Source organism: Pristis pectinata, chromosome 4 (assembly GCF_009764475.1).
Source record: "Pristis pectinata isolate sPriPec2 chromosome 4, sPriPec2.1.pri, whole genome shotgun sequence".
In the NCBI taxonomy this organism is placed as follows: domain Eukaryota; kingdom Metazoa; phylum Chordata; class Chondrichthyes; order Rhinopristiformes; family Pristidae; genus Pristis; species Pristis pectinata.
In genome coordinates, this window is record NC_067408.1 from 115,761,771 (window position 1) to 115,789,519 (window position 27,749).

At 48.8% G+C, this 27,749-nt stretch overlaps 1 protein-coding gene across 7 annotated transcripts in view; it reads left to right on the forward strand.

Annotated features, from left to right (window-relative positions):
- Positions 1-27,749, forward strand: part of robo1 (roundabout, axon guidance receptor, homolog 1 (Drosophila)) — a 570,003-nt gene that overhangs the window by 499,528 nt on the left and 42,726 nt on the right. For 3 of the 7 annotated variants that reach the window (XM_052015221.1, XM_052015222.1, XM_052015228.1), the window contains 6 exons: positions 966-1,087; positions 5,167-5,338; positions 7,645-7,848; positions 22,457-22,483; positions 24,577-24,619; positions 27,073-27,224. In XM_052015221.1, coding sequence (XP_051871181.1) covers positions 966-1,087; positions 5,167-5,338; positions 7,645-7,848; positions 22,457-22,483; positions 24,577-24,619; positions 27,073-27,224 — 720 coding nt within the window. The remainder of the gene's footprint in view (positions 1-965; positions 1,088-5,166; positions 5,339-7,644; positions 7,849-22,456; positions 22,484-24,576; positions 24,620-27,072; positions 27,225-27,749) is intronic. The other 4 variants (XM_052015224.1, XM_052015226.1, XM_052015223.1 and 1 more) reach the window with 3 other exon arrangements.

Below are 27,749 nucleotides of genomic sequence, written 5' to 3' on the forward strand. Positions count from 1 at the left end.
CCGCACCCTCTTAGCAAATCCAGAGTCTGCAAAGAGGTGGGTGAGACCCTTCCCCCTGATGGTGAGATGGAGTCAGTGGCAGGTTAAATCAGTTTGAACCCAAACATCACAGCCACTGCACTCAGGGTTTCTGAAGCACCCTCCTCACACAAAGAGTGGGAGAATCTGGAACCCTTTCCCCCAAACACATGGGATTTTGCAAAGAACATTATATATATTTCTTTATTTAACTATAACCAACACTCATCACCTGCCTCCTGAACTGAATACAAATGGATAGAGTGGTCAGTCCCACTGGTGGGTCTGCAGCACAATGGAGGTCAGACCAGGTCAGGGAGAGCAGATTTAGTGAGGCCGTTGGGTTTATCAGGGACGATTTGATCATTTTAAGATTTTCCAGTGCTGTGGTGGGAATTGAATGAGTCTCCAGAACACTGGCCCTGGTCTCCAGAATTTGACCACTTCCTACTGCTCCCTGCAGCACATTGTCCTGTGAAGCAGTCACAGATTAAATTGGATGATGGAACGAGGTTGAGGGGTTGGATGGCCCCCTGTTCTTACCTCTCCATCACTGTGTTGACCCAATTCAATCCTCCTCTGCCCAAATGGGTGAGAGTCAAGTAACGAACATTTTGAACTGCAGTACAGGTCCTCCAGAGGCTACGAACGCCCAACTTGTGTTCAGCCCCTACACACGAACGAGTGTTTGGGTGACAGGTGGGATGGATTTCCTGGCTGCGGGGCTGCAGGTATCATCTGCCGGGTGGGAACTCGATTGGTGGCTGCGCGTCTGACTCACGGACTGTCTGGGTTACGGACAGTTCACGGGAACAGAACCCTGCCTTAACCCGGGGAGCAACCTGTACTGCGAAGCCAGGTTTCGTAATGTGTAACTTGTCGCACAGTCCAATTTCATGGTTATCCGGTGCTAACACTGGCTCTCATTTCCGTCCCTGAATGAACAGCGCCAAGCGCGCCACCCCAGAGGATCACGGTCACTCTGAATAATGGCAATGGAACTGGCATCATGGTTTCCTGGCAACCTCCTCCCGAAGACTCTCTGAATGGTGACCTCCAGGAGTACAAGGTAAAGCCCCATCCCTGTCCTTAGCTGGTCCACCACTGTCCCCGCATTGGACCCCAATCTCTGGAACTCCCTCCAATAATCCTCTCCACCTTCGCCTTAGATCCTGTCTTTGACCGACCTTTGGGTTGCTTCTGTTACAGCGTGGCTGTGTTGAACTTTCTCTATAAATGCGCCTGTGATGTTTTTCTCCGTTTAAGATGGTAGATTGTTACTATTGACGTCAATGTTGGTGGAGCTCCCCTCTGTGTCTCAGTGGACTACGCTCTCTTTTATCTCTTGAGTTGGAGGTTGCTGGTTCAAATCCCACTCCAGAGACTGGAAAAGTGAAATCGCACTGACATCTGAGAGGGTTGGGACTACTTGGGGTGTCATTATTGGATAAAGGGACAATCTGAGGCCCCGCCTCTCCCCCAGGGGATTGTGAGCAATCTTGCGATCACTGGAAGATTTCTGTAGGACGGTACTTATCACGAGGGAGACGGATTGTCCGATTGCAATTCTGGTCACCCCATTACAGGAAGGACATGGAGGCTTTGGAGAGGGTGCAGAAGAGATTTACCAGGATGCTGCCTGGATTAGAGGGTATGAGCTCTCAGGAGAGGTTGGACAAACTTGGGTTGTTTTCTCTGGAGCGTCAGAGGGGAGACCTGATCGAAGTTTATAAAACTATGAGGGGCATAGATAGGGTAGACAGTCAGTATCTTTTTCCCAGGGTAGAAATGTCAAATACTAGAGGACATGCATTTAAGGTGGGAGGGGGAAAGTTTAAGGGAGATGTGTGGGGAAAGTTTTTTCTCTACAGACAGTGGTGGGTGCCTGGAATGGGTTGTCAGGGGTAGTGGTGAAGCAGATACAATATGCAGAGAATGGAAGGAAACGGATCATGAGCAGACAGAGGGGATTTAGTTTAATTTGGCATCGTGTTCAGCACAGACTTTGTGGGCCGAAGGGCCTGTGCTGACCTATGTTCTATCTTCTATGTCATTTTACCTGCTGTTTGTGAGTAGCTGCATTCCCTGTGTGACAAGGGTGACCACCCTTCCGAATCCCAGTGGTGGGGGCTTTGGAACATTCTAAAAGTTGCTGCAGAGTGCAGAGGAACCTAAGGAATAGGAGGAGGAGTGAGCTGTCTGGCTGTTCGATCCTGGTCCATCATACGTCAAGATCATGGCTGCTGTTCTACCTCAACTTCATTTCTCTGCACTATCTCTGCATCTCTCAATTCCTTTAATATCCAGACATCTATTAGAGTCATAGAGTCATACAGCACAGACACAGGCCCTTCGGCCCAACTCATACATGCTGACCAACATACCCATCTAAGTTAGTCCCATTTGCCCGCGTTTGGCCCATATCCCCCTAAACCTTTCCTATCCGTGTACCTGTCCAAGTGTCTTTTACATGTTGTTATTGTACCTGCCTCAACCACTTCCTCTGGCAGCTCGTCCCACACACCCACCACCCTCTGCTTGAAGAAGTTGCCCCTCAGGTCCCTTTTAAATCTTTCCCCTCGCACCTTAAACCTATCCCCTCCAGTTTTTTGCTTCTCTTTCCCTGGGAAAAAGACTGTGTGCATTCACCCTATCTATGCCCGTCATGATTTTATACACCTCTATAAGGTCACCCCTCAGTCTCCTACGCTCCAAGGAATAAAGTCCTAGCCTGCCCGACCTCTTCCTTATAACTCAGTTCTTCAAGCCCTGGCAACATGCTCGTAAACCTTCTCTGCACTCTGTCCAGCTTAATGACGTCTTTCCTATAACAGGGCGACCAAAACTACACACAATACTCCAGGTGTGGCCTCACCAGTGTTTTGTACAAGTGCAACATAACGCCCCAACTCCTATACTCAATGCCCTGACTGATGAAGGGCAGCATGCCAAATGCCTTCATCACCAGTTAGATGGACCTCCAATTCTGACTGAATCCAATGACTAAGCCACCCCCGGTCCTCCAGGGTAAGAGAATTCCAAAGATTTACCACGCTCCAAGTGAAGAAACCTCTCCTCATCTCATTTCTACATGGTCGACCTCTGGTTCTGAGAAAGTGACCCCTGGTTCGAGACATCTCAGCCAGAGGAAACACCTTCCCTGCATCCAACCACGAAGTCCTGTAAGAATTTCGAAAGATCTAATGAGATCGCCTCACATTCTTTTGAACTTTGGAGGATACAGATCTTATCTACTCAATCTCTCCTCGGACATTAAACCCACCATCCCTATCCTCCGTCATTCCTCCTACAGATCTCCAGAACTTCAACACAAACCCTCTCGTCGTCACAGTATGTCACCAGACCAGGGCTGAGTGTATGCATTTCCCCATTTCCCCATCTGAACCCAAGCTGGCCCCTGTTTGTTTAACCTTAAGTGGATTAGTGTGACTTTTAGACTGGCTCATTGTGTGCAGTTCTGGTCGCCCCATTATAGGAAGGAGATGGAGGCTGTGGAAAAGGTGCAGAAGAGGTTTACCAGGATGCTGCCCGGATTAGAGGGTTTGAGCTATCAGGAGAGGTTGGACAAACTTGGGTTGTTTTCTCTGGAGCGTCAAGAGGCTGAGGGGAGACCTGATAGAGGTTTTTAAAATTATGGGAGGCATAGATAGAGTAGACAGAGTCTGCTTCCTAGGGTAGAAATGTCAAACACCGGAGGTCATGCTTTTAAGGTTGGGGGGGGGTGGAAATTTAAAGGCGACATGAGGGGCAAGTTTTTTACACAGAGAGTGGTTGGTGCTTGGAATGCATTACCAGGGGTAGGAGTGGAAGCAGGCAGTCTGGTGGAGTTTAAGAGGCTTTTAGATCGACACATGAATACGAAGGGAATGGAGAGATATGGATGATACACAGGAGGAGGACATTTGGTATAAATCGGCATCAAGATCGGCACAACATTGTGGGCCGAATGGCCTGTCCATTGCTGTTCTATGACCAACATCCTGAGAAGATTTGAAGTACTTGGTGGTCACCATGGTCACAGCGCTCCTCGACCTGCCTCTTGAGCCGGCCTTCCTTCATTGCTGCTGGTCCTGCCCTGCCGATGTCCCCCACTTGTCCCAGGAAACACGGCCTTCTTCACCTTGGGCTCTGCGAATGGACTGTGGTGTTGGAGCGCCATCTGTTGTCAGTGGAGATCCATCCCCACCTGCTGGACGGGGCTGGCGTTGCAGGTGTTAACTGATGGGTCTTGCCTCGTGGTCAGGGCACACTGTTCTTTCCTCAGCACCAGTGGCCAGCTGACCTCCAGCTCTCCTTCCTCAAGCTGCAACTGAATTAACTTCCAAGGTCCAAGTAACATTCGTAAGTCATTTCCGCAACATTTAATCCCTCGCTGGCTGCTGGGGCCTGTCTAATTCTCACAGAAACTGACGGCTTTTGATTCTATTATTTGGGTATCAAGACTTTTGGCCTCAGGACCGCAGGTTTTGGGTAGAAAGCCGGAAACAGGAGAAGGAGGTGGGAGTCTCAGTCAATGCAAAATTTAGCAGAGGTATAATGATGTAAAAATCAAAATGAAGATGCTAGAAATCTAAAATAAACACAGAAAATGCTGGACCAACACACAAGATGCTGGAGGAACTCAGCGGGTCAGGCAGCATCCGTGGAGGGAGATGGACAGTCGGCATTTCGGGTCGAAGCGCTTAATGCTGGAAACTCTCAGCAGGTCAGGCCACGTCTGTGGGAAGAGAAACAGGTCGAAGACCCTCAGTCAGAACTGGAAAGGAGACAGAAGAAGCACGTTACGCAGACTCCCACAGCTATCTTGACCACTCTTGGTCCCACCCTGCCTCCTGTATGGAGTCTGTTCCATTCTTTCTGCTTCCCTGATGTCCTGATGCAGGGTTTCAATCTAAAACGTTGACAATTCCTTTCCTCCCACAGATGCTGCTCGACCTGCTGAGTTCCTCCAGCAGATTGTGCGTTGCGTGACCATGTGTGTGTACGTGTGCACACGCATGTGTGTGTTGTGCCTGTGTAAGTACATGACTGAGTGTGTACCTGCCCTCCTCACATCAGGGGGCCTCGTTTGCCGACGCCTCTCTCCCTGCACCCAGCCCTGACCCCTCCCTCCTCTCCCACCTCCAGGTCTGGTGCCTGGGCAATGAGAGCCGTTTCCACATCAACAGGACGGTGATGGCCCCCGCCCTCTCGGTGACCATCCCCCACCTCACCCCGGGGGTCCGCTACCGCGTGGAGGTGGCCGCGAGTAACTCGGCCGGAGACGGAGCCCGGAGTGAGCCTCGCTACATCCAGCTTGGTGAGTGGTTGTCTCTCCTGCCCTGACTACAACCCCTTCTGCCCCCTCTCCTGCCCCCTCACCTACACCCTAACCCACCTCCTCACCCACCCCCTCTCCTACCCGTCTTCAACCCTTCCTGCCCCCTCTCCTACCTCTACCCCTACCCCCTCTCCCATTCCCTTCCTACAACCTGCCCTTTACCCCTCCTACCCTACCCTCTCTAACCCTCTCTACTACCCCCTCCCCATTCCCCTACCCCAGCTTCCCTCCACCACTCTCACACTTCCCCTCCCTCGCACCCCCTCACCCACCCCCTCACCTACCCCCTCACCCACCCCCCACCCCCTCACCTACTCCCTCATCCACCCTTCTACAACCCCTCCTACCCCTCTCCTAACCCTTCACCTACCCCCTCACCCACCCCTCCTACAACCCCTCCTACCCCCTCCTACCTCTCTCAACCCCCATCCCCTCTCCTATTCCCCTCCTACAGCCCACCCTATAACCTCCTACCCCTTCTCTACCCTCTCTCTCACCCTCTGCTACCCCCTCCCCCTTCCACTACCCCAGCTTCCCTCCACCGCTCTCTTAACTCCCCTCCCTCCCACCCCGTCTCCCGCCCTCGTACCCCTCCCTCCTACACCCTTCCAGCTCCTCTCCTGGCCCACCTCCACCCCCTCTTATCCCCTCTCTCATCCCCTCTCCTGCCCCTCCTCCTACGTCCCTCCACCTGCACTCTGCCTCTCCAACAGCCCCTCCACTACCTCTCTTACCTCCCTTCCACCTGGTCTCACCCTCTCGCACCTCTCACCCCTTCTACCTCCTCCCTCCCCTCTGCCCCCTCTGTTGCCCCCTTGTTCCCCCCCTCCCCCCCTTTTTCCAGTAGGCAGTGTTAGGAGTGTATTTCAGGTAAAGGGAAGGATTGTGGGACAAATTGGACGGTGTCCCGTGGGGAGAGTCTCACAGCCCCAGAGGCCCGGTTCGATCCTGACCTCGGGTGCTGTTTATGTGGAGTTTGTGTGTACTCTCTGTGACTGCGTGGGTTTCCCCCGGGTGCTCCGGTTTCCGACCAAGTCCCAAAGACGAGTCGGTAAGTTGATTGGTCACTATAGATGCCCACTGGTGTGTCGATGGTTGGTAGGACATGGGGCAAGTGATGGGAATGCAGAGGGAGTGGGGTTACAGTGAAAATTATCGGGGACTGGGATTGTTCTGTGACCCAGCATAGACTCGAGGGGCCAAATGGCTTCCCATGTCAAAAGGAAATGTGAAATATGACATTCTTTCACAGAGCCAGCAGAGACAAGATGGACCAAATGGTCTCCTTCACAACTCCTGCAGAAACTCTCAGCAAAGCACCACCTTGTGTGGAGACACAGGAGACTGCAGACGCTAGGATCTGGAGCAACACACGATCTGCTGGAGGAGCTCAGTGGGTCGAGCAGCAACTGTGGGGGTTGGGGGGGAGGAATTGTCAACGTTTCGGGTTGAAACACTGCATCAGGACTGAGAATGGAGAGGGGAGATGGCCGGTGTAAAGAGAGGATGGGGGAGAGGGGAGACAGGGGCCAGTAGGTGATGGGTGGACTGAGGAGGGGCGAAGGATGATGGGTAGATGGGGCCAGGTGGGGGAAGGGTGGATCGGGAGCCAGGAGGCAGGTGGGGGGAGGAGGGGAGTGTGAAGCTAGAGGGGGGGGATACGCAGCAACGCAAAGACCACCAGTGCTGGACTGTAAGGAAGGTGAGAGTGGGAATCATTAGGGGAGAGGTGTAGGGCAGGTGGGACCAGACGGGGAAGGGGGATCCAGTGGGTGAAGGCTGTGGGTAGTAAGTGGATGGGACCAAGAGGGGGAGCGGGACAAGAATGAGTGATGGGGGAGGGGTGGGGGGCTGCAATAATGGTACGGGAAAGGGGACAGATTGGGAGAACCAGAGGTGGATCGGAAGGAGAAGGGGGGGTGGGTGCAGGGGGAGAAAGACTGGAGGTAAGGGCTATCTGAAATTGGAAAATTCAATGTCGCACCGTTGGGTTGTAGAGCACCCAGGCGGAAGGTGAGCGAATGTTCTAATTTGCGTTGGGCCTCACCCTGGCAGTGGATAAGGCCGAGGACAGGCAGGTCGGTGCGGGAATGGGGAGGGGTGATGCATTGGCACGGAACCGGGAGCTCGGGATGCGGACAGAGCGCAGAGACTCCGCAACTCTTGCGAGCATGGCCAGCAATCGCGGCGTGACTGTCGACATAGGAAAAGTAGGTGGTTCGGAAAGAATCCCCAATCTCATCGGGGCTTTCAACCAGCTCACCAGCGCATCTTTCCCTCTGCAGATTCCTCGGGGAGGCTAACCCCGGAGCACTCGGAGGGTCAGGTCAGCCTGGCCCAGCAGATATCGGACGTGGTGAAGCAGCCCGCTTTCATTGCAGGAATCGGCGCTGCCTGCTGGATCATCCTGATGGTCTTCAGTATATGGTTGTACCGGCACCGGAAGAAGCGCACTGGCCTGACCACCAGCTACGCTGGTATGAGGAAAGGTGTTGTGTTCTCATCTTCTCATCTAACCCCTGCTGTGTAGAGGGAGCTTCACTCTGTATCTAACTGTCCCTGCCCTGGGAGTGTGTGATGGGACAGTGTAGAGGGAGCTTCACTCTGTATCTAACTGTCCCTGCCCTGGGAGTGTGTGATGGGACAGTGTAGAGGGAGCTTCACTCTGTATCTAACTGTCCCTGCCCTGGGAGTGTGTGATGGGACAGTGTAGAGGGAGCTTCACTCTGTATCTAACTGTCCCTGCCCTGGGAGTGTGTGATGGGACAGTGTAGAGGGAGCTTCACTCTGTATCTAACTGTCCCTGCCCTGGGAGTGTGTGATGGGACAGTGTAGAGGGAGCTTCACTCTGTATCTAACTGTCCCTGCCCTGGGAGTGTGTGATGGGACAGTGTAGAGGGAGCTTCACTCTGTATCTAACCTGTGCTGTCCCTGCCCTGTGTGATGAGACTGTGTATGGGGAGTTTTATTCAGAACTAAACCACTGCAGTCCTTCAGGTGAAGGTGCCACCACACTGCTGTTGGGTTGGGGAGTCCAGGATCTGGACTGAGTGACAATGAGTTGTAATTCCAAGTATGTGACTTGGAGGGGAACCTGCCAGTGGTGGGGTTCCCGTCCATCCTTCCAGATTTCAGAGGTCACGGATTTGGGAGGTGCTGTAGGAGTCTCCTTGGTCGTAGCCCCGCTAGATCACACACTGTGGTCACAGTAAATGCACCACTTCTGGTGTGTGTTTATCTTTCTGTGTATGTGTTTGCCCATGTGTATGTGATTCTCTCTGTGTTGTGATTGCTCGAAGTGTTCATGTGATTGATTGTGCGTGTGCGTGTGCGTGTGTGTGTGTGTGAATCTGCGTGTTCTAATCCTAACCTCCTTTGAGTTGGACAACGTTCTGGTGAGCCCCTTCTGCATCGCATTCCTTCTGGCAACAGGACCCAGAACCACACTCAGTAGTTCCACACGGGCACTGGGGCTGCGTGGTGCACAGTTCGAGGTTCAGTCCCTCCTGTTGATCTCCACCCCCTGAGTCATGGAGTCATACAGCACGGAAACAGGCCCTTCGGTCCAACTGGTCCATGCCAACCCATTTGCCCGCGTTTGGCCCATAACCTTCTAAACCTTTCCAATCCATGTACCTGTCCAAGTGCCTTTTAAAAGTTGTTATTGTACCTGCCTCAACCACTTCCTCTGGCAGCTCGTTCCGTACACGGACCACTGTTTGAGTAAAAAAAAAAGTTGCCCCTCAAGTTCCTATTAAATCTCTCCCCTCTCACCTTAAACCTGTGCCCTCTCATTCTTGATTCCCCAACCCTGGGGAAAAGACTGTGTGAATTCACCCTATCTATGCCCCTCATGATTTTGTACGCCTCGATAAGGTCACCTCTCAGTCTGCTACACTCCAAGGAATAAAAGTTCCAGCCTACCCAACTTCTCCCTATAACTCAGTCTCTCAAGTCCTGGCAGCATCCTTGTCCGTCTTTCCAGTTTAATAACATTCTTCCTACAGCAGGGCGACCAAAACTGTATGCAATACTCCAAGTGCGGCCTCACCATGACCGTACCATGACCTCTCAACTTTTATATTCACTGCCCTGACTGGTGAAGGCCAGCGTGCCCAAATGCCAGCAATGATTAATTTTTCATTTATATTCCCTTTTTACCAGCTTTGGTTAATTTCTGTACTTGGACCCTGAAACCTCTCCACCAACCCTCAACTCCTGCCAGTCTTGGCCATTCTCAGCTTGCCTGCCTTGGGTACAAAGGTGACAACCTTACACTTGGCCCTCCTGAACGCTCACCTGGGATACAAACAGAGAATGCTCAAAACACTCAGCAGGTCAGGCGGCATCTGCAGAGAGAGAAAAACAGAGTCAATGTTTCAGGTCAATGGCCTGTCATCAGAATTGTCTGCCTGCCCATGTTTTGTCCCTCATTCAACCTGTCACCGACCCTTCCATCTGTCAGGTAACTGAGAAGATAGATGAAGGCAGGGCTGTAGACGTTGTCTATATGGACTTCAGTAAGGCATTTGACAAGGTCCTGCATGAAAGGCTGGTCCAGAAGGTTAAGGCACATGGGATCCAAGGTGAGCTGGCTAATTGGATCCAAGATTGGCTTGTTGATGGGAAACAGAAGGTGATGGTGAAAGGATGTTTTTCTGATTGGAAGTCTGTCACCAGTTGTGTACCACAGGGATCGATGCTGGGACCCTCCTTGTTTGTGGTATGTATTAACGACTTGGATGTGAATGTTGGAGGTATGGCCAGTAAGCTTGCGGATGACATAAAGGTTGATGGTGTTGTGGATAGTGAGGAAGGTTGTCTATGGCTACAGCATAGTCATAGAGCAATACAGCATGGATACAGGCCCTTCGGCCCAACGGGACCATGCTGACCACAGTGCTCACCCAACTGGTCCCAATTTTCTGCATTCAGCCCATTTCCCTCTCAGCCCCGTTCCTCCACGTGCAGGTATATAAGAGAGTATATAAAATTATAAGAGGTATAGATAGAGTAGATAGACAAAATCTTTTTCCCATGGACAGGGTATCAAAAACAGGAGGGCAGAGGTTTAAGGTGAGAGGAAGGAGTATTAAAGGGGATCTACATGAAACATAGAACACTACAGCACAGTACAGGCCCTTTGGCCTACAATGTTGTGCTGACATTTTATCCTGCTCTAAGATCTATCCAACCCTTCCCTCCCACATAGCCCCCCATTTTTCTATCATTCATGTGCTTATCTAAGAGTCTCTTAAACGTCCCTAATGTATCTTCCCCCACAACCTCTGCAGGCAGTGCGTTCCACGCACCCACCAGTCTCTGTGTAAAAGACTTACCCCTGACATCCTCCTTATACCTTCCTCCAATCACCTTAAAATTATGCCCCCTCGTGTTAGCCATTGTCGCCCTGGGAAAAAGTCTCTGACTGTCCACTCAATCTATGCCTCTTATCATCTTGTGCACCTCTATCAAGTCACCTCTCATCCTCCTCCTCTCCAAAGAGAAAAGCTCCAGCTCACTCAACCTATCCTCATAAGACGTACTCTCCAATCCAGGCAGCATCCTCGTAACTCTCCTCTGCACCCTCTCTAAAGCTTCCACATCCTTCCTATAATGAGGCGACCAGAAGTGAACACAATACTCAGTGTGATCTAACCAGAGTATTATAGAGCTGAAACATTACCTCGCAGCTCTTGAACTCAGTACCCCGACTAATGAAGGCCAATACACCATACACCTTCTTAACTACCCTATCGACCTGTGTGGCAACCTTGAGGGATCTATGGACGTGGACCCCAAGATCCCTCTGTTCCTCCACACTGCTAAGAGTCCTGCCATTAACCTTGTATTCTGCCTTCAAATTCGATCTCCCGAAGTGCATCAATTCAAACTTTTCCGGGTTGAACTCCATCTGCCACTTCTCAGCCCAGGTCTTCATCCTATCAATGTCCTGTTGTAATCTACAGCAACCTTCTACACTATCCACAACACCACCAACCTTTGTATCATCAGCAAACTTACTAACCCACCCTTCCACATCCTCATCCAAGTCATTTATAAAAATCACAAAGAGCAGGGGTCCCAGAACAGATCCCTGCGGAACGCCACTGGTCACCGACCTCCAGGCAGAATACGCTCCATCTACCACCACCCTCTGTCTTCTATGGGCATCTGAGGGGTAAGATTATTTGTATTTCATCCACAGATGCTGCCTGACCCGCTGAGTTCCTCCTGCAGATTGTGTGTTGCTCCAGGTTCCAACATCTGCTGTCTCTTGTGTTTTCTTTGCTCCAGTTTCCCACTCTAACCCCTGGTGGCTGAACTGCTTCATCACTGGAACCATTGTAGTGTGTTGTGTGTGTCTGTATGTACAAGTGTGTCGGTGAGGGGGTGTGTGTGTGTGTGCAGCAGTATGTGCATGTGTGTCTGTGTGTGTTGTATGTATAGGACAGTACCCACAGGATTGTGTTCAGCTGCGAGTCCCCCGCACTTTAGTAGCCAACTATCCTCTCTCATCTACACCATAAGACATAGGAGCAGAATCAGGCCATTCAGCCCATCGAGTCTGCTCCGCCATTCGATCGTGGCTGATTTATTTTTCCTCTCAACCCCATTCTCCTGCCTTCTCCCCGTAACCTTTGACGCCCTTATGAATCAAGAACCTATCAACCTCCACTTTAAATTACCCAGTGACTTGGCCTCCACAGCCGTCTGTGGCAATGAATTCCACAGATTCACCGTCCTCTGGCTAAAGGAATTCCTCCTCATCTCAGTTCTAAAGGGATGTCCTTCTATTCTGAGGCTGTGCCCTCTGGTCCTCAACTCTCCCACTACTGGAAACATCCTCTCCACGCCCACCCTATCCAGGCCTTTCAATATTCGGTAGGTTTCAATGAGAACCCCCCTCCATCCTTCTAAACTCCAGCGAGTACAGGCCCAGACCCATCAAATGCTCCTCATATGTTAACCCTTTCACTCCCGAGATCATTCTCGTAAAACTCCTCTGGACCCTCTCCAACGCCAGTACGTCCTTCCTTGGATATGTGGCCCAAACCTGCTCACAATACTCCAAATGTGGTCTGACCAATGCCTTATAAAGCCTCAGCATTGCATCCTTGCTTTTATATTCTAGTCCTCTCAAAATGAATGCTAACATTGCATTTACACCTTCTGACTTAAGATGAGAGATTGGCCAGGTGTGTGGAGAGAGGGGCACAGCGGGCTTTGTTTAGCTTGAGCAACACACAGAATGCTGGAGGAACTGAGTGGGTCAGGCAGTGTCTATGGAGGGAAGTGGACAGTCGATATATCAGGTCAAGACCCTTCACCTGGATTGAAAGCCGGTATGAAAAGGTGGGGGAAAGGGGTGGAGCAAGAGCTGGCAGGTGATAGGTGGATCCAGGTGAGGGGTGGCGGTGTGTCATAGGCAGATTGGACAGGGGAGAGAGTGGGAATGGCGTCAGAAGCTTGGACGTGATGGGTGGAAGTGATAAAGGACTGAAGATAATGGAATCTGATAGGAGAGGAAGGTGGAGCATGGAATCAGGTGAGCGAGGTGGGGAGGGCATAAGATCATAAGATATAGGAACAGAATTAGGCCGTTCGGCCCATCGATGGCTCTGCCATTCAATCATGGCTGATTTTTTTCTCAACCCCATTCTCCCACCTTCTCTCAGTAACCCTTAACCCCCTCACCAATCAAGAACCTATCAATCTCTTCCTTAAATACACCCAATGACGTGGCCTCCGCAGCCCTCTGTGGCAACGAATTCCACGGATTCCACACCCTCTGGCTGAAGAAATTCCTCCTCATCTCAGTTGTAAAGGGACATCCCTTTATTCTGAGGCTGTGCCCTCGGATCCCAGACTCTCTGACTGATGGAAGCATCCTCTCTACGTCCACTCTATCCAGATAGAGGGATGCGTTGCTCCAGATCCCAGCGTATGCAGTCTCGTGTGTCTCCATTTGTTTAGCTTGACCCCTGCTTGAGAGAGTGATTGCCCGAACCCACTCTCAGAGTGCAGGACAGCTGGAGCAGATTTGTCTTCCCTTCTCTGTTAAAGAACCTTGGCATGTCCCCATCGACGCTCACCAAGTTTTTTTGCTGCGCCATAGAAAGCATCCTATCCGGATGCATCACGGCTTAGTGCGGCAACTGCTCTGCCTGTGACCGCAAGAAACTGCAGAGAGTTGTGGACACAGCTCAGCGCATCACGGAAACCAGCCTCCCCTCCATAGACTCTGTCTACACTTCCAGCTGCCTCAGTAAAGCAGCCAACATAATCAAAGAACCCACCCACCCCGGACATTCTCTCTTCTCCCCCCCTCCCATCGGGCAGAAGATACAAAAGCCTGAAAGCACGTACCACCAGGCTCAAGGACAGCTTCTAACCCACTGTTATAAGACCTTTGAATGGTCCCCTAGTACGATAAGATGGACTCTTGACCTCACAATCTACCTCGTTATGGCCTTGCACCTTATTGTCTGCCTGCACTGCACTTTCTCTGTAGCTGTAACACTTTATTCTGCATTCTGCTATTGGTTTACCTTGTACTACCTCAATGCACTGTGTCATGAATTGATCTGTATGAATGGTATGCAAGACAAGTTTTTCACTGTACATAGGTACGTGTGACAATAATAAACCGGTTCCAATTCCTGTCCCTGGAGCTCTGCCCCAGTGTGTATCCTTGCACAAGCATCTTTAATTGTTACCTGTGCAAGGCTGACTCTTTGTCTCTTGCTTCCAACCCCCACCATTTTTGAGAATTCTTCAGTGCGTTCTGCTTTCCCTATTCTCCCTCAAATCTTGTAACTATGGTTACTGTTTTGTTGTTTCTTTTGATAAATACGCTGTCATGCTTTGAGTGGGGACTTGGAGGATGGCTAACAAAGGAAGCTGGTTAATGAGGAATGCAGCTTCGCAGCTCAGTCGGAGAATCGAACTGGGCTCCTGGCCATGGGAGACAATGGATAAAGCCCGGGGTGCTCAGGAACTGCGGTCGCAGTAGCTGGTGTGGCAGGGTTGGGTTTTATTCACACTGTAGCATCAAACAGCTGGTACAGGGAAGGGATCAAATGGATGGGGACAAGCTTCACAGGAAGGTTGGCTTTACTGGGCATTTCCAAAGGCCATTTATGTAGGTCCTTGAACTTCTCTGTGGCTCTCTTTCTGATTTTATGTAAGTTTACTGTGGGATTAGTGTAATATAGTAAACATCAGGTTATTCAGCACAGAAACATTGCCTTCAACCCATCTCATCCATGCTGGCCAAGGTGCCTCACTGAACGAGTCCCATTTACCTGCATTTGGCCCATATCGCTCTAAACCTTTCTTATCCATGGATCTTTCAAACATTGTAATTGTACCCGCCTCTACCACTTCTTCTGGCAGCTTGTTCCATATCCCATCACCCTCTGTATGAAAATGTTGCCCCTCAGGTCCCCTTTAAATTCTTGCCCTCTCACTTTAAACCCCCCTGGTTTTTAGACTCCCCTACCCTGGGAAAGAAAACAGTAACTATCTAACTACCCTATCTATGCCCCTCATGATTTGATAAACCTCTGTGAGATCACCCTCAGCCTCCTTCACTCCAGGGAAAACAATCCCAGCCTGTCCAATTTTTAAAGGGGACCTGAGGGGTAAGTTTTTCCACACAGAGGGTGGTGGGTATTTGGATCGAGCTGTCAGAGAAGGAGTAGAGGTGGATATACTTACAAAGTTTAAAAGGTATTTGAACAGATTTGGATAGGTTTAGATAAAGTTCAGAGGGATATGGGCCAAACACAGGCAAATGGGACTAACTCAATTAGGTAAATTGTTTATTATTGTCACATATTTTGAGGTTCAGTGAAAAACTTTGTTTTGCCTGCCATCCATATGGATCATTTTATCGCATCAGTGCATTGAGGTAGTACAAGGGAAAAGCAATAACAGAATGCAGAATAAAATGCAACAGTTACAGAGAAAGTGCAGGGCATGACGAGGTAGATTGTGAGGTCAAGAGTCCATCTTATCGTACTAGGGAACCGTTCAATAGTCTTATAACAGCGGGATAGAAGCTGTCCTTGCGCCTGATGGTACGTGCTTTCAGGCTTTTGTATCTTCTGCCCGATGGGAGGGGGAGAAGGGAGAATGTCTGGGGTGGGAGGGGTCCTTGATTATGTTGGCTGTTTTACCGAGGCAGCGAGAAGCATAGACAGAGTCCATGGAGAGGAGGCTAAACATTGGTTGGCATGGACTAGTTGGGCTGAGGGCCTGTTTCTGTGGTGGATAACTCTGTGACACTGTTACACTAATCCTGCAGCAAACTTACATAAAATCATAAAGATTGCTGTAGATCAGGACTTCAATTCCCAGACATTCCACTGCCTCACCCCTCCTAGATTCTGCACCTCACTTGTCCATCTCTGCGACTCTCTTCTCCTTACTTCCTATGACCTTCTGCGATCTCTGCATTCCATTGATTCTGGTCCTTTGATCGTCTTCCACTGGCTGCTGTACCCTCAGAGGCCTGGGCCCCAATCTCTGGACTTGCCTCGGTAAAACCGCTCAGACTACTCCTTAATACCCTGAAAGCCTTGCTTTTGGACCAAGCCTTGTCAAATTTTGTTTGATAACACCCTTGTGAAACCTCTTGGAAATAAAGTTAATTCTTAATACTATTAACCATAAAACTGGCTGATTGTAAATCCATTGTGGAAGGAAATCACACAATGGTTACAACAAGGGCAGCTCAGTGGTACAACTATTCGAGCCCCTACCTCACAGTGCCAGTGACTGGGTTCAATCCCGACCTCCGGCGCTGTCTGTGTGGAGTTTTCACTTTCTCCCTGTGAACTCGTGTGTTTCCTCCGGGTGCTCCAGTTTCCTCCCACATCATAAAGACGTACAGGTTGGTAGGTTAATTGCCCCTAGTGTGTGGGTGAGTGGTGGAATCTGAGGAGAGTTGGTGGGAATGTGGGGAGGTTAAAGCGGGATTAATGCAAATGGGTGCCTGATAGCCAACACAAACTCAGTGGGCTGAAGAGCCTGTTTCCATGCTCTACGACTTTCGAAGGAGGTTATTCAGCCCATTGAGTCTGTACTGGCTTTGGGGAAGAGCAATCTGATTAGTCTCACTTCCCTGCCCTCCTGCCATTATCCTACAATTACCTTGCTTTAATTCCTTATCCAGCTCCCTTTTGAACAATGCAAGGTGTCAGTCCTAACCCCTCTGGAATGCATCCAACTGCGGTTTCTTCAGTGTGGGTGACCTGTAACTTCCTTCTGAAATTCACACAGCAATCCTCCAACGTTCAGGGGTGTTTAGGAACAGGTACCCGGACCCCAAAATTGATTTTAAAGAAAAGGGCTTAAATGTGTGAAGATCCAAGTTAGTAAAGCAAAGAAAAACTGTAGGTGTTGGATATCCGAAATCAAAATGAGATTGCTGGAAATACTCAGCAGGTCAGGCAGCATCAATGGAGAGAGAAACATGGTTAAGATGTTGGGTGGTGAGCTTTTATCACATCCCGGAGAACTTGGAAAACAGACACGTTTTAAATTGCGGAGAAGTGGGAGGGGTGGAGAGAATATAGGGAGTATCTGTGATGGGGGGAGACCAAGAGAGACTGAATGGTACAACAAGTGCTGGTGCTGGCTGAGAGGGGGTGGCGAAGGCTTGTCGGTCAGAGCTGACCTGTCTGGAGGAGGTGAACGAAGACAAGGAAGGAGAGAGGGTAACAAAAAACGCACTGGAACTCTGCACGTGCTGAAAATCTGTAATAAAGGCAAGAGAATGCTGGAAACTCTCAGCAGATCAAACAGCATCAATGAAGTCAGAAACAGAGGTTGCATTACAAACTGATGATCTTTCATCAGTACAAACCAGTTCAGGTACAAAGTGAAATGGTTAGTTATTTGAATTTGTTACATTCATTATGTCCTGAGAACTATATTGTCACTGGTCAGAAGATGCAGTGCTATTCCTGGAATGCAGTTGGAGCAGTGTAAGGGCAGATCAGAGATAGAGTGAGATTGAGAATTAAAATGAGAGGCAGTTGGAAGCTCAGGGTCTTCCTTGCAGTCTGAATGGAGGGACTCTGCAAACTTGGTTACCCAATCTGTGCTCTATTGAATGGTCCCCTAGTATAATAAGATGGACTCTTGACCTCACAATCTACCTTGTTATGAACTTGCACCTTATTGTCTGCCTGCACTGCACTTTCTCTGTGGCTTTTACACTTTATTCTGCATTCTGTTATTGTTTTACCTTGTACTACCTCAATGCACTGTGTAATGAATTGATGCAAGGTATGGACGGTATGCAAGACAAGTTTTTCTCTGGTATCTCGGTACATGTGACAATAATAAACCAATTGCAATTCCGATTTTTTTCAACGTAGAGGAGACCACATCATGAGCATTGAACACAATGCACTAAATTGGAAGAAGGACATATTAGTCGTTGGTTCATCTCGAAGGAGTGTTTGAGACCTTGGGTGGTGGAAAGGGAGGAGAGGAAAGGGCTAGTTTTGCATCTGCTGCGATCGCATGGCAAGGTTGCATCTGCTGCCATCGCATGGCAAGGTTGCATCTGCTGCGATCGCATGGCAAGGTGCTGTGAGAAGGGGAGTGGGTGACAGTGGAAGTGAAAGAGGAGCGGAGGGGAAGATGAGATGGGAGCAGAGCTTCCAGAGGAACGATGGAGGAATTGCCGAGGATTGCATCTCCAACAATAACCGCTCTCCTCATCACCACTAGCCATGTAACCCCAGAAGGTGCAAAGTCCACCTCTCTCCTTCTGACCATCCAGGAACCTGGACACTCCTTCCATGTGAAGCAGCAACTCAGTCTATTTTCCAGTTCAGTGTACAAAATTCAGAGCTCATGATGTGGTCTCCTCCGTGTCGGAGAAACCCAGATTGGGTGACAGTGGACCAACAATGCACAAGTGACCCTGAGCTTCCAGTTGTCCATCACATGAATCCTTCATCCCCCTCCCATTCTGACCTCTCTATCTTTGACCTCGTCCCGTGTTCCAGCAAAGCTCAGTGTAAGACGAGACTGCAGATGCTGGAGCCCAGAGCAACGAACAATCTGCTGGAAGAACTCAGCAGGCTGACAATTCCTCTTCCCCCCACAGATGCTGGTTGCCCCGCTGAGCTCCTTCAGCAGATTGTTTGAAGCTCAATGTAAGTTTCACTAACAGCACCTCGTCATCCAACGAGACACAATACAACCCTGAGGGCAATATTAAATTCAAACATTTCAGATAACCAGCCTTTCCAGTTTATATAAAAACTAACCAGTTCTGATGAAAGGTCATCAATTTGTAACACTAACAGCCCCACAGACACTGCTTGTCCTAGAACATACACAGAACATAGAACATTACAGCACAGTACAGGCCTCTTGGCCCACGATGTTGTGCCAACATCTTATCCTGCTCGAAGATCTACCTAACCCTTCCCTCCCACATAGCCCTCCATTTCTCTATCATCCATGTGTCTATCTAAGAGTCTCCTAAATGTCCCCAATGTATCTGCCCCCACAACCTCTGCCGGCAGTGCGTTCCACGCACCCACCACTCTCTGTGTAAAAAACTTACCTCTGACATCCCTCTTATACCTTCCTCCAGTCACCTTAAAATTATGCCCCCTCGTGTTAGCCATTGTCGCCCTGGGGAAAAGGTCTCTGACTGTCCACTCGATCTATGTCTCTTATCATCTTGTACACCTCTATCAAGTCACCTCTCATCCTCCTTCTCTCTAAAGGGAAAAGCCCAAGCTCGCTCAACCTATCCTCATATGACATGTTGTGCCGAATATATCCAGCAATCTCTGCCTTTATTTCAAATTTTCATTATCTGCAGTTATGTTTATCACAGTTCCAGCAATATTTTAATTTCTATTTCTCTCTCTTTCTCTGGCTTCATTCACCTTCCATTTATACCTCTACAATACAGCTCAGCTGTGATTAACAAGCCTTCAGCCTTTTAGCCAGCACCACTGACATCATTCACCCCCTCTTGGTCTCAATCTAATCACTGACAGTCCCTTTGTCCTTCCCACTCCTCTCCCTTCTCTGCAACTTAAAAACATACTCAATGTCAAACATTTCTCAGATATGATGAAGCTTTATCAACCTGAAAGGGCAAATTTTGTTATTGGTATTGGTTTATTATTGTCACTTGTACCGAGGTACAGTGAAAAACTTGTCATGCATACCGATCGTACAGATCAATTCATTATACAGTGCAGTTACATTGAGTTAGTACAAGTGCATTGATGTAGTACAGGTAAAAACAATAACAGAATACAGAGTAAAGTGTCACAGCTACAGGGAAGTGCAGTGCAGGTAGACAATAAGGTGCAAGGTCACAACAAGGTAGATTGTGAGGTCAAGAGTCCATCTCAACGTATAAGGGAACTGTTCAATAGTCTTATCACCGTGGGATAGAAGCTGTCTTTGAGCCTGGTGGTATGTGCCCTCAGGCTCCTGTATCTTCTGCCTGATAAGAGAGGAGAGAAGAGAGAATGGCCCAGGTGGGTGGGGTCTTCGATTATGCTGGCTGCTTCATCAAGGCACCAAATTTCTTTAGCCTCCTGAGGAAGTAGAGGCACTGGTGAGCTTTCTTGGCTGTGGCGTCCATGTGGTTGGACCAGGACAGGCTATTGGTGATGTCCCTCTCAGGAACTTGAAGCTCTCAACCCTCTTGACCTCAGCACCGCTGATGTAGACAGGTGCATGTGCACTGCCCCCTTTCCTGAAGTCAATGACCAGCTCTTTTGCTGACATTGAGGGAAAGGTTGTTGTCATGACACCATGTCACTAAGCTCCCTATCTCCTTCCTGTACTCTGACCCATCGCTGTTTGAGATATGGCCTACAACAGTGATATCATCTGCAAACTTGTAGATGGATATAGAGTAAAATCTGGCCACGTAGTCATGAGTATATAGGGAGTAGGGTTTTTAATACCAATGTCAGAAAGCGCTCCATTTAGAGAGGTGTTAACAGCTGAAATAGGATCCAGAAAATCCAGGAGGAACAACGACCAATCTGCTGGAGGAACTCAGCGGGAACGTCGACGATTCCTTTCCTCCCACAGACGCTGCTCAACCCGCTGAGTTCCTCCAGCAGATTGTTTGTTGCCCCAGACTCCAGCGTCTGCAGTCTCCTGTGTCTACATGAGGATGGCTCCCATAATCCACACATACATTGATCTCCAGGTCTGTCCTGGGATAACAGAGTTCTTCCCATCAGAGGCAAGAGATTTAAAAGGGACATCAGGGGCAGCTCCTTCACGCAAAGGGTGGTGCGTATTTGGAATGAGCTGCCAGAAATAGTGGTTGAGGCAGGCACATTAGCAACATTTGAAAGCCACCTAGTTAAGTATGTGGAGAGGGGAGGTTTAGAGGGCTAAGGGCCAAATGCGGGCAGATGGGACTACCTCACTGGGCAACACAGTCAGCATGGACAAGGAGGGCCGAAGGACCTGCTTCCGTGCTGTATGAATCTATGACTCTATATTGGAGCTGGTATGTTATAACAGCAACTCCCCTTTCTGCTGCAGTAAAGTATCCCAAGAGGTTTCACAAGGGATGACCAAAGGCTTGGTCCAAAAGCGAGGTTTTAAGGGGTATTACGGAGTAGAGAGTGTCTGAGCAGTTTTACCTTGGAAAGTCCAGAGATTGGGGCCCAGGCCTCTGAGGGTACAGCTGCCAGTGGAAAATGATCAAAGGACCAGAGTCAATGGAATGCAGAGATCGCAGAAGGTCACAGGAAGCAAGGAGAGGAGAGGGGCAGAGATAAACACGTGAGGTGCAGAATCTAGGAGGGCTGAGGCTGTGGATTGTCTGGGAATTGAATCTAAGAACTTTAAAGTCACGGAACTTCTTAACCGGGGGTGAGTGCAAATCAGTGAGCTGACAGGAGACGGGTGAAAGGGCACGGGGTAAAATAAAACAAGGGCAGCAGAATTTTGGATGACTTCAAATTATTGACATTATTACAAAACACTTGTGGCTTCATTGGGAAGAGGGTGGGGAGGGCTTCTGGGGCTGGGGCTGGAGGGGAAAGGGAGAGTCACAGATTCATACAGCATGGAAAAAGGCCCTTCGGCCCAACTGGTCGATGCTGACCAAGATTCCCATCATAGCTTGTCCCATTTGGCCCATATCCCTTCAAGTCTTTCCTAACCATGTACCTGCCTCAACCACTTCCTCTGGTGGCTCATTCCATATACTGGCTGCCCTCTGGGTGAAAGGTTACCCCTCAGAGAGACCAAGAATGAAACTGACAGCCTGTTTCTGTAACTATCTTACAAACGGGAGTTCAGACACATAGTTCCCTGAAAGTGGCGTCACAGGTAGACAGAATTGTAAAGAAGACTTTTGGCATCCCGGCGTTCATAAACTGAAGAATTGAGTATAGGAGTTGGGATGTTATGGTGAGGTTGTATAATACATTGGTGAGGCCAAATTTGGAGTATTGTGTGCAGTTCTGGTCACCTAACTATAGGAAGGATGTCAGTAAGATTGAAAGAGTACAGAGGAGATTTACTAGAATGTTGCCGGGTCTTCAGGAGTTGAGTTACAGGGAAAGATTGAACAGGTTAGGACTTTATTCCTTGGAGCATAGAAGAATGAGGGGAGATTTGATAGAGGTTTACAAAACTATGAGGGGTATAGACAGAGTAAATGTGAGCGGGCTCTTTCCACCTAGATTAGGAGAGATAAGTACGAGAGGACATGGCTTTAGGGTGAAAGGGGAAAGGTTTAGGGGGAACATTAGGGAGAACTTCTTCACTCAGAGAGTGGTGGGAGTGTGGAACGAGCTGCCATCTGACGTGGTAAATGCGGGCTCACTCTTAAGTTTTAAGAATAAATTGGATAGACACATGGACGGGAGAGGTCTGGAGGGTTATGGACCGAGTACAGGTCAATGGGACTAGCGGAATTAAGTTTCGGCACAGGCTAGAAGGGCCAAATGGCCTGTTTTCTGTGCTGTGGTGTTCTGTGGTTCTATGGTTCTAACTGGCGATTTGTGGACCTGTTCTCCCTGCTTCCTGCCATCTGATAACCTCTCTTTTGCTTCTTTCTTTCAGTCCCCTCTTTCACCTTCACACCGACAGGTAAATATCCCTGCTTGCCGTGTTCCTGCATGCATGCACTCTTGTGTTTGTGAGTTCCTTCCCTCTGTTCCTGCCTCCACCCCGCTGGAGTCTGAGGGCTCTCTCCATGCTCTCAAGCAAGTTCAATGTCACAGTCAAACCCTGATTCAGGTTGCCCAGTGCACGGTGACGATGCGAGGAAAAATATTGGTGGGATTGTTGGTTGGTCAAACTCCAAACCTCTACTTCCCCCTGTGGGAGCAGAGTTGGTTCAGCGGAATTCTGGTGTTTCTCCAGCTCAATCTTTCCAAGCAGTGTGCAGGGGTCAATGGTCCGAATGGCCTGCTGTTGGAATCGGGCAGCACAGAAGGAGGACATCTTGTCCGGCCCAACTTTCCAAAAGAACAACTGTTTTTGCCTTTGCTTTTTGTACACTACACTGCCACTGTTTCCGTGTGTCCTGCTTCTCTCCCTGTTGCGCTTCTGTGACAGTGAATGTTGAATATTAAGGTCTCAAGTCACTTGAGGCGATGAAGGAATTTTGAGAGGATTGTTAACTTTTATCCTAATGGATAATGGAGGGAAGGGTTAGATAGATCTTAGAGCAGGATAAAATGTCGGCACAACATTGTGGGCTGAAGGGCCTGCACCGTGCAGCAATGTTCTATGTTCTATGAGACACGTATTGAGGGTACATCAGAAAGCAAAAAGAAAATGATGCTAGAAATCTGAGATGAAGGATAAATTTCTCTCCACAGAGAATGGAGAAAAAGGGTTGAAGCTTCGGGGCAATGAACTTTATTTCAGAGGCAGGCTGAGTTAGAAATGAGGCATATAAATTGCAGAGAAGGGAGAGGACTGGGGAGATCCAAGGGATGTCTGTGATAGGATGGAGACCAAGGGAGACTGCACAACAAGAGTTGGGGTGTTTCTGGATGAGACAGAGTGAGGAAGGCGTGTTAACTGCAGCCGATCTGTCTGGAGGAGATGTAAGTAGTCGATGAACAGTGCAGATGCTGAAAACCTGAAATAAAAGAGACAGGCGACTTGAGAGGATGTTGATTTGAGATCTTTCGTTCGAAGGGGAGTTCAGGAGGAGTGTTTTCAGCCAGAAAGGGGCTGAGAGACCTCGAGTCACTGCCTCAAAGGGTTTTGGAGATGGAAACCCTCCTCAGATTTAAGAAGGATGAGCACTTGAAGAGCCATAAACTATTGGGCTACAGATTGTGAATTGGGAAGGTGATATATGCCCTTGTTCTATACCAAAAGGTCCCTATCGTTAGATGAACTGAGTGGGAGTGAAGGTGACCCATATTTGGAGTATGTTGACAGTGGAGGCAGTGTTTTACACATTGACATCACTATTAATGACAAAGTTTATTGCCTATCCCTAATTACGCTTGAGAAGGTGGTGGTGAGTCAGTTGCTTGAACCAGTTTCTTGCAGTCCTGGTGAAGGTGTTCCCACAGTACAGCTGGGGAGAGAATTCCAGAAGTTAGACTCAGAACCAATGAAGGTACAGCGATTTATTCCCAAGTCACATTGGTATGTAATGGCAGGTTGTCACAGGTTTAGAAGGTGCTGTAGCAGTAGGTGAGTAACTGCAGTGTGTTTGGTAGATGGTACACATTGTAATCATGGTGTGTGGTAGTAGAGGGAGAGTGAATATTTAAGGTGATGGATGGAGTGCTGCTTTGTCCTCGGTGGTGTCGAGCTTTTTGAACATAGGAGCTGCATTGATCAAGGGCAATTGAAGAGTATTTCACAATCCTGATGTACCTTGTAGATAGAGGAAAGGCTCTAGGGCACCAGGAGCTGACTCACCAGCCTCTGCCATGCTTATGGTTCCATGGTATTTAAGGGGCGAGCCCAGAAGGGATGCTATTAAGGAGTAAGACTGCTTCTCTTGCACAATGTGGGAAGTATTTGGGAAATGGGAAATTGTGCCCACCATGATAAGGTGAGGGAAGGGGATGTATATTTTCTGAAGCTACTCCAAGGGACAAATCTCGGGAAAGAAACCATTAGGATCTTGAGGGATGTGGGGCTTGTGTCTATGTATCGAGTCGCCAGTCGGGTGATGTGTAACAGGAAATGTTTGTGTTTAATTGCAGTGGCCTATCAGAGAGGGGGAGAGACGGTGAGCAGTGGAGCAAGGTAAGCTGGGATTGTGGTGAGGAAGAACACAGTGGCTGAGAGTGTCTAGAACCCATTACACCTCAGTCAGAGCTTCAGGTTATAATCAGCTGGAGGATTACTAGCCATCTCCTGGTTACAAAGGCCTGACTTACAAACATCGGTACATACAGACGAGCTCCCATAGTATTATTAAATTCAAAGTCCGAAATACAAACGTACATTCTTTCCTACAGACAGCAGAACTAGTTTCCCCCCTCTCTCCAACTTCGGTAATTGTTCTTTCTTATCAGCTTTTGATGCCATTCATTACAACACTGTGGAGGTACGGTTATCACGTCAAGTGATTTTTGTGTAGTTTCCAACTTACGGACAAAATCGACATGGGCTTCTGTGAAAATGGAACCTATTCATCACCCAGGGACAGACTGTACATGCAAATGGAGCCTGAACACCAGAATGGATTGGACGTTCAGCCCATCCAATCCATTCTGGTGTTCATGCTCCATTTGCATCTCCTGTCCTCTTCTCCTCATCCAACCCCATCAGTGTGACCCTCTATCCCCTTCTCCCCCGTCTGTTTGTCCAGCATCTCCCTAAGTGTAGCTGCAGTATTCGCCCCAACACCCCCTGTGGGGGTGGGTTCCGCATTCCCACCATCCTTTGGGTAAAGAAGTTTCTTCAAAATTCCCTGTTGGATATTTCATTGGCCGTCTTACATTGGTCTCTCGTTTCGCTCTTCCCCACAAGTGGAACACTCTCTCTGTAGCCACTCCCTTCAAATTTTGAAGACCTCCTTTAGGTCACCTCACAGCCTTTGTAAGAGAAGAGAGACGCGATCTGTTCATCCCTCCCTGATACAGTATGTGTATCCTGGCATTTCCTTGTAAACCCTCTCAGCATTAACCAGATACTAAACTGCACTAACCCATATGAATGTTGCAAGGGCAGGTGAGAGGCTGGGTATGCTGAATCAGCTCCTGACACCCCAAATCCTTCCCATCAAGTGCAAGGCACGAGTGTGGGGTGTGATGGACTACTTCTCAGTTGCCTGGGTGCATGCAGCTTCAACAACACTCAAGAAGTTTAACACACAGGACAACGCAGCCCGCTTGATTGGTATCCCACCCCCCACCCAAAATATTCACTCCTGCCATCACTGGTACACAGTGGCTGCAGTGTGTACCATCTACAAACTACACCGACAGTACTCACCTAGCTTTCTCAACAACATCTTCAAACCTGCAAACTCAGACACCAAGGACAGCAGGTACAGGGGAACACTACCATCTGCATGTTCCCCAACTCGCACACATTCCTGACTTGGAAATATATTATCGCTCCTTCATCTTCGCTAAGCCTGAATCCTGGAACCCCCTCCCCAACAGCATCGTGGGAGCACCTTCACCAGAAGGACTGGAGTAGCTGAAGGATGATTAGGGATGGACTTGCCACCAATGCCCTGATCCTGAAAATGAATTTAAAAAAGCCCTTCTCCAGTCCCTCTGTATCCTTGTTCTAAAAGGGCAATGGTGATCAACCACGGATACACCCTTGCTCCGTCACCGGACACTTGCTGTAAAGCTGGAAATCTTTCTGCATGTGTGAGTATAAATATGTGCAGGCGTGTTTGCCCATCCATCTGTGCATGGACTTTGCATGTGTCTCACATGTTTATGCGTGGGTGTGAGAGTTCTCTCCGGTACCCTGGCTGAGAAGATTCCGCTGAGGCAGTGTTCCCCTAAATCACCCAATTTTTTCACTTGAGTCTGAGCACAAGTGTGACTAAACTGTCCAATCATAGTGTGCACCAACAAAAACAATCCCTTCCCTGATTTTCCCTCGTCTTGACCTCGATTGCAAACCAGAACTGGGGCTAATTCTTTTTCGGGCACACACACAAAAGCCTGTAAAATGGCAAAGTATCCGAGCTTCACAAATTATCAGCAGAAATTGTGGAGCTATGGAAGAGTGGCGTGTGGAGTGGACTGTGGTCCAGATGTTTTGTCCCAAGGGGTAATTTCTGGGGAATTTCTTAAAGGAGTCAAAGGGAGGTACAGAGACAGAGAGGTTTCATGAGAGAATTCCAGAGCTCTGGATTCTGACAGCTGAAGGCACAGCTGAAAGTTACCTTTGGATCTAAAAGCAGGAATTGGAGGAGAACAGGGATCTCCAAGAATTTTGGGGGCCGGAAAAGATTATAGAGATAGGGGTGAGGCCATGCAGGGATCTGCAAACAAAGAAAATCTGAAAGCCGAGAATATTAACATCTATACAGCAAGACTGTGGGAGTAGCTCAGAGCAGGGAAATAACAGGATTAAACCTGGAATCTTCCTGCCCAATCCTTCAGGCAAGAGATTAAAAATGCTGTGTGGGACTTGGTAACCCAGACCAGACTACTTAAACTGTTAGGTTGAATTTATCTGCCGAATTTTTTCTTAATGTGTTTCATTTTGTTTTTGCTCTGCACCAGACCAGGTTTGCTAAACATTGGAGATTCGAACCAACCATGGCTGGCAGATACATGGCCCAACACAGGAACGGAACACAATGATTGTAGCATCAACTGCTGCACCTCCACGCATGCTAACAGCGACAGTAACCTTACAACCTACAGTAGGCCAGGTGCGGTTCTTTCTGTGCCAAGTCCTCTTGAAATTGGAATTGGTTTATTATTCACAAGTACTGAGGTACAGTGAAAAACTTGTCTTGCATACCGTCCATACAGATCAATTCACTGCACAGAGCATTGAGGTAGTACAAGGTAAAACAACACAGAATGCAGAAAAAAGTGTTACGGTTACAGAGAAACTGCAGTGCAGGCAGGCATTAAGGTGCAAGGTATTGGTATTGGTTTATTATTGTCACTTGTACCAAGGTACAGTGAAAATCTTGTCTTGCATACCAATCGTACAGGTCAATTCATTACACAGTGCAGTTACATTGGGTTAGTACAGAGTCCATTGAGGTAGTACAGGTAAAGACAATAACAGTACAGAGTAAAGTGTCACAGCTACAGAGAAAGTGCAGTGCAATAAGGTGCAAGGTCACAACAAAGTAGATCGTGAGGTCAGAGTCCAAACAAGGTAGATTGTGAGGTCAAGAGTCCATCTTGGGAACTGTTCAATAGTCTTATAACTGTGGGATAGA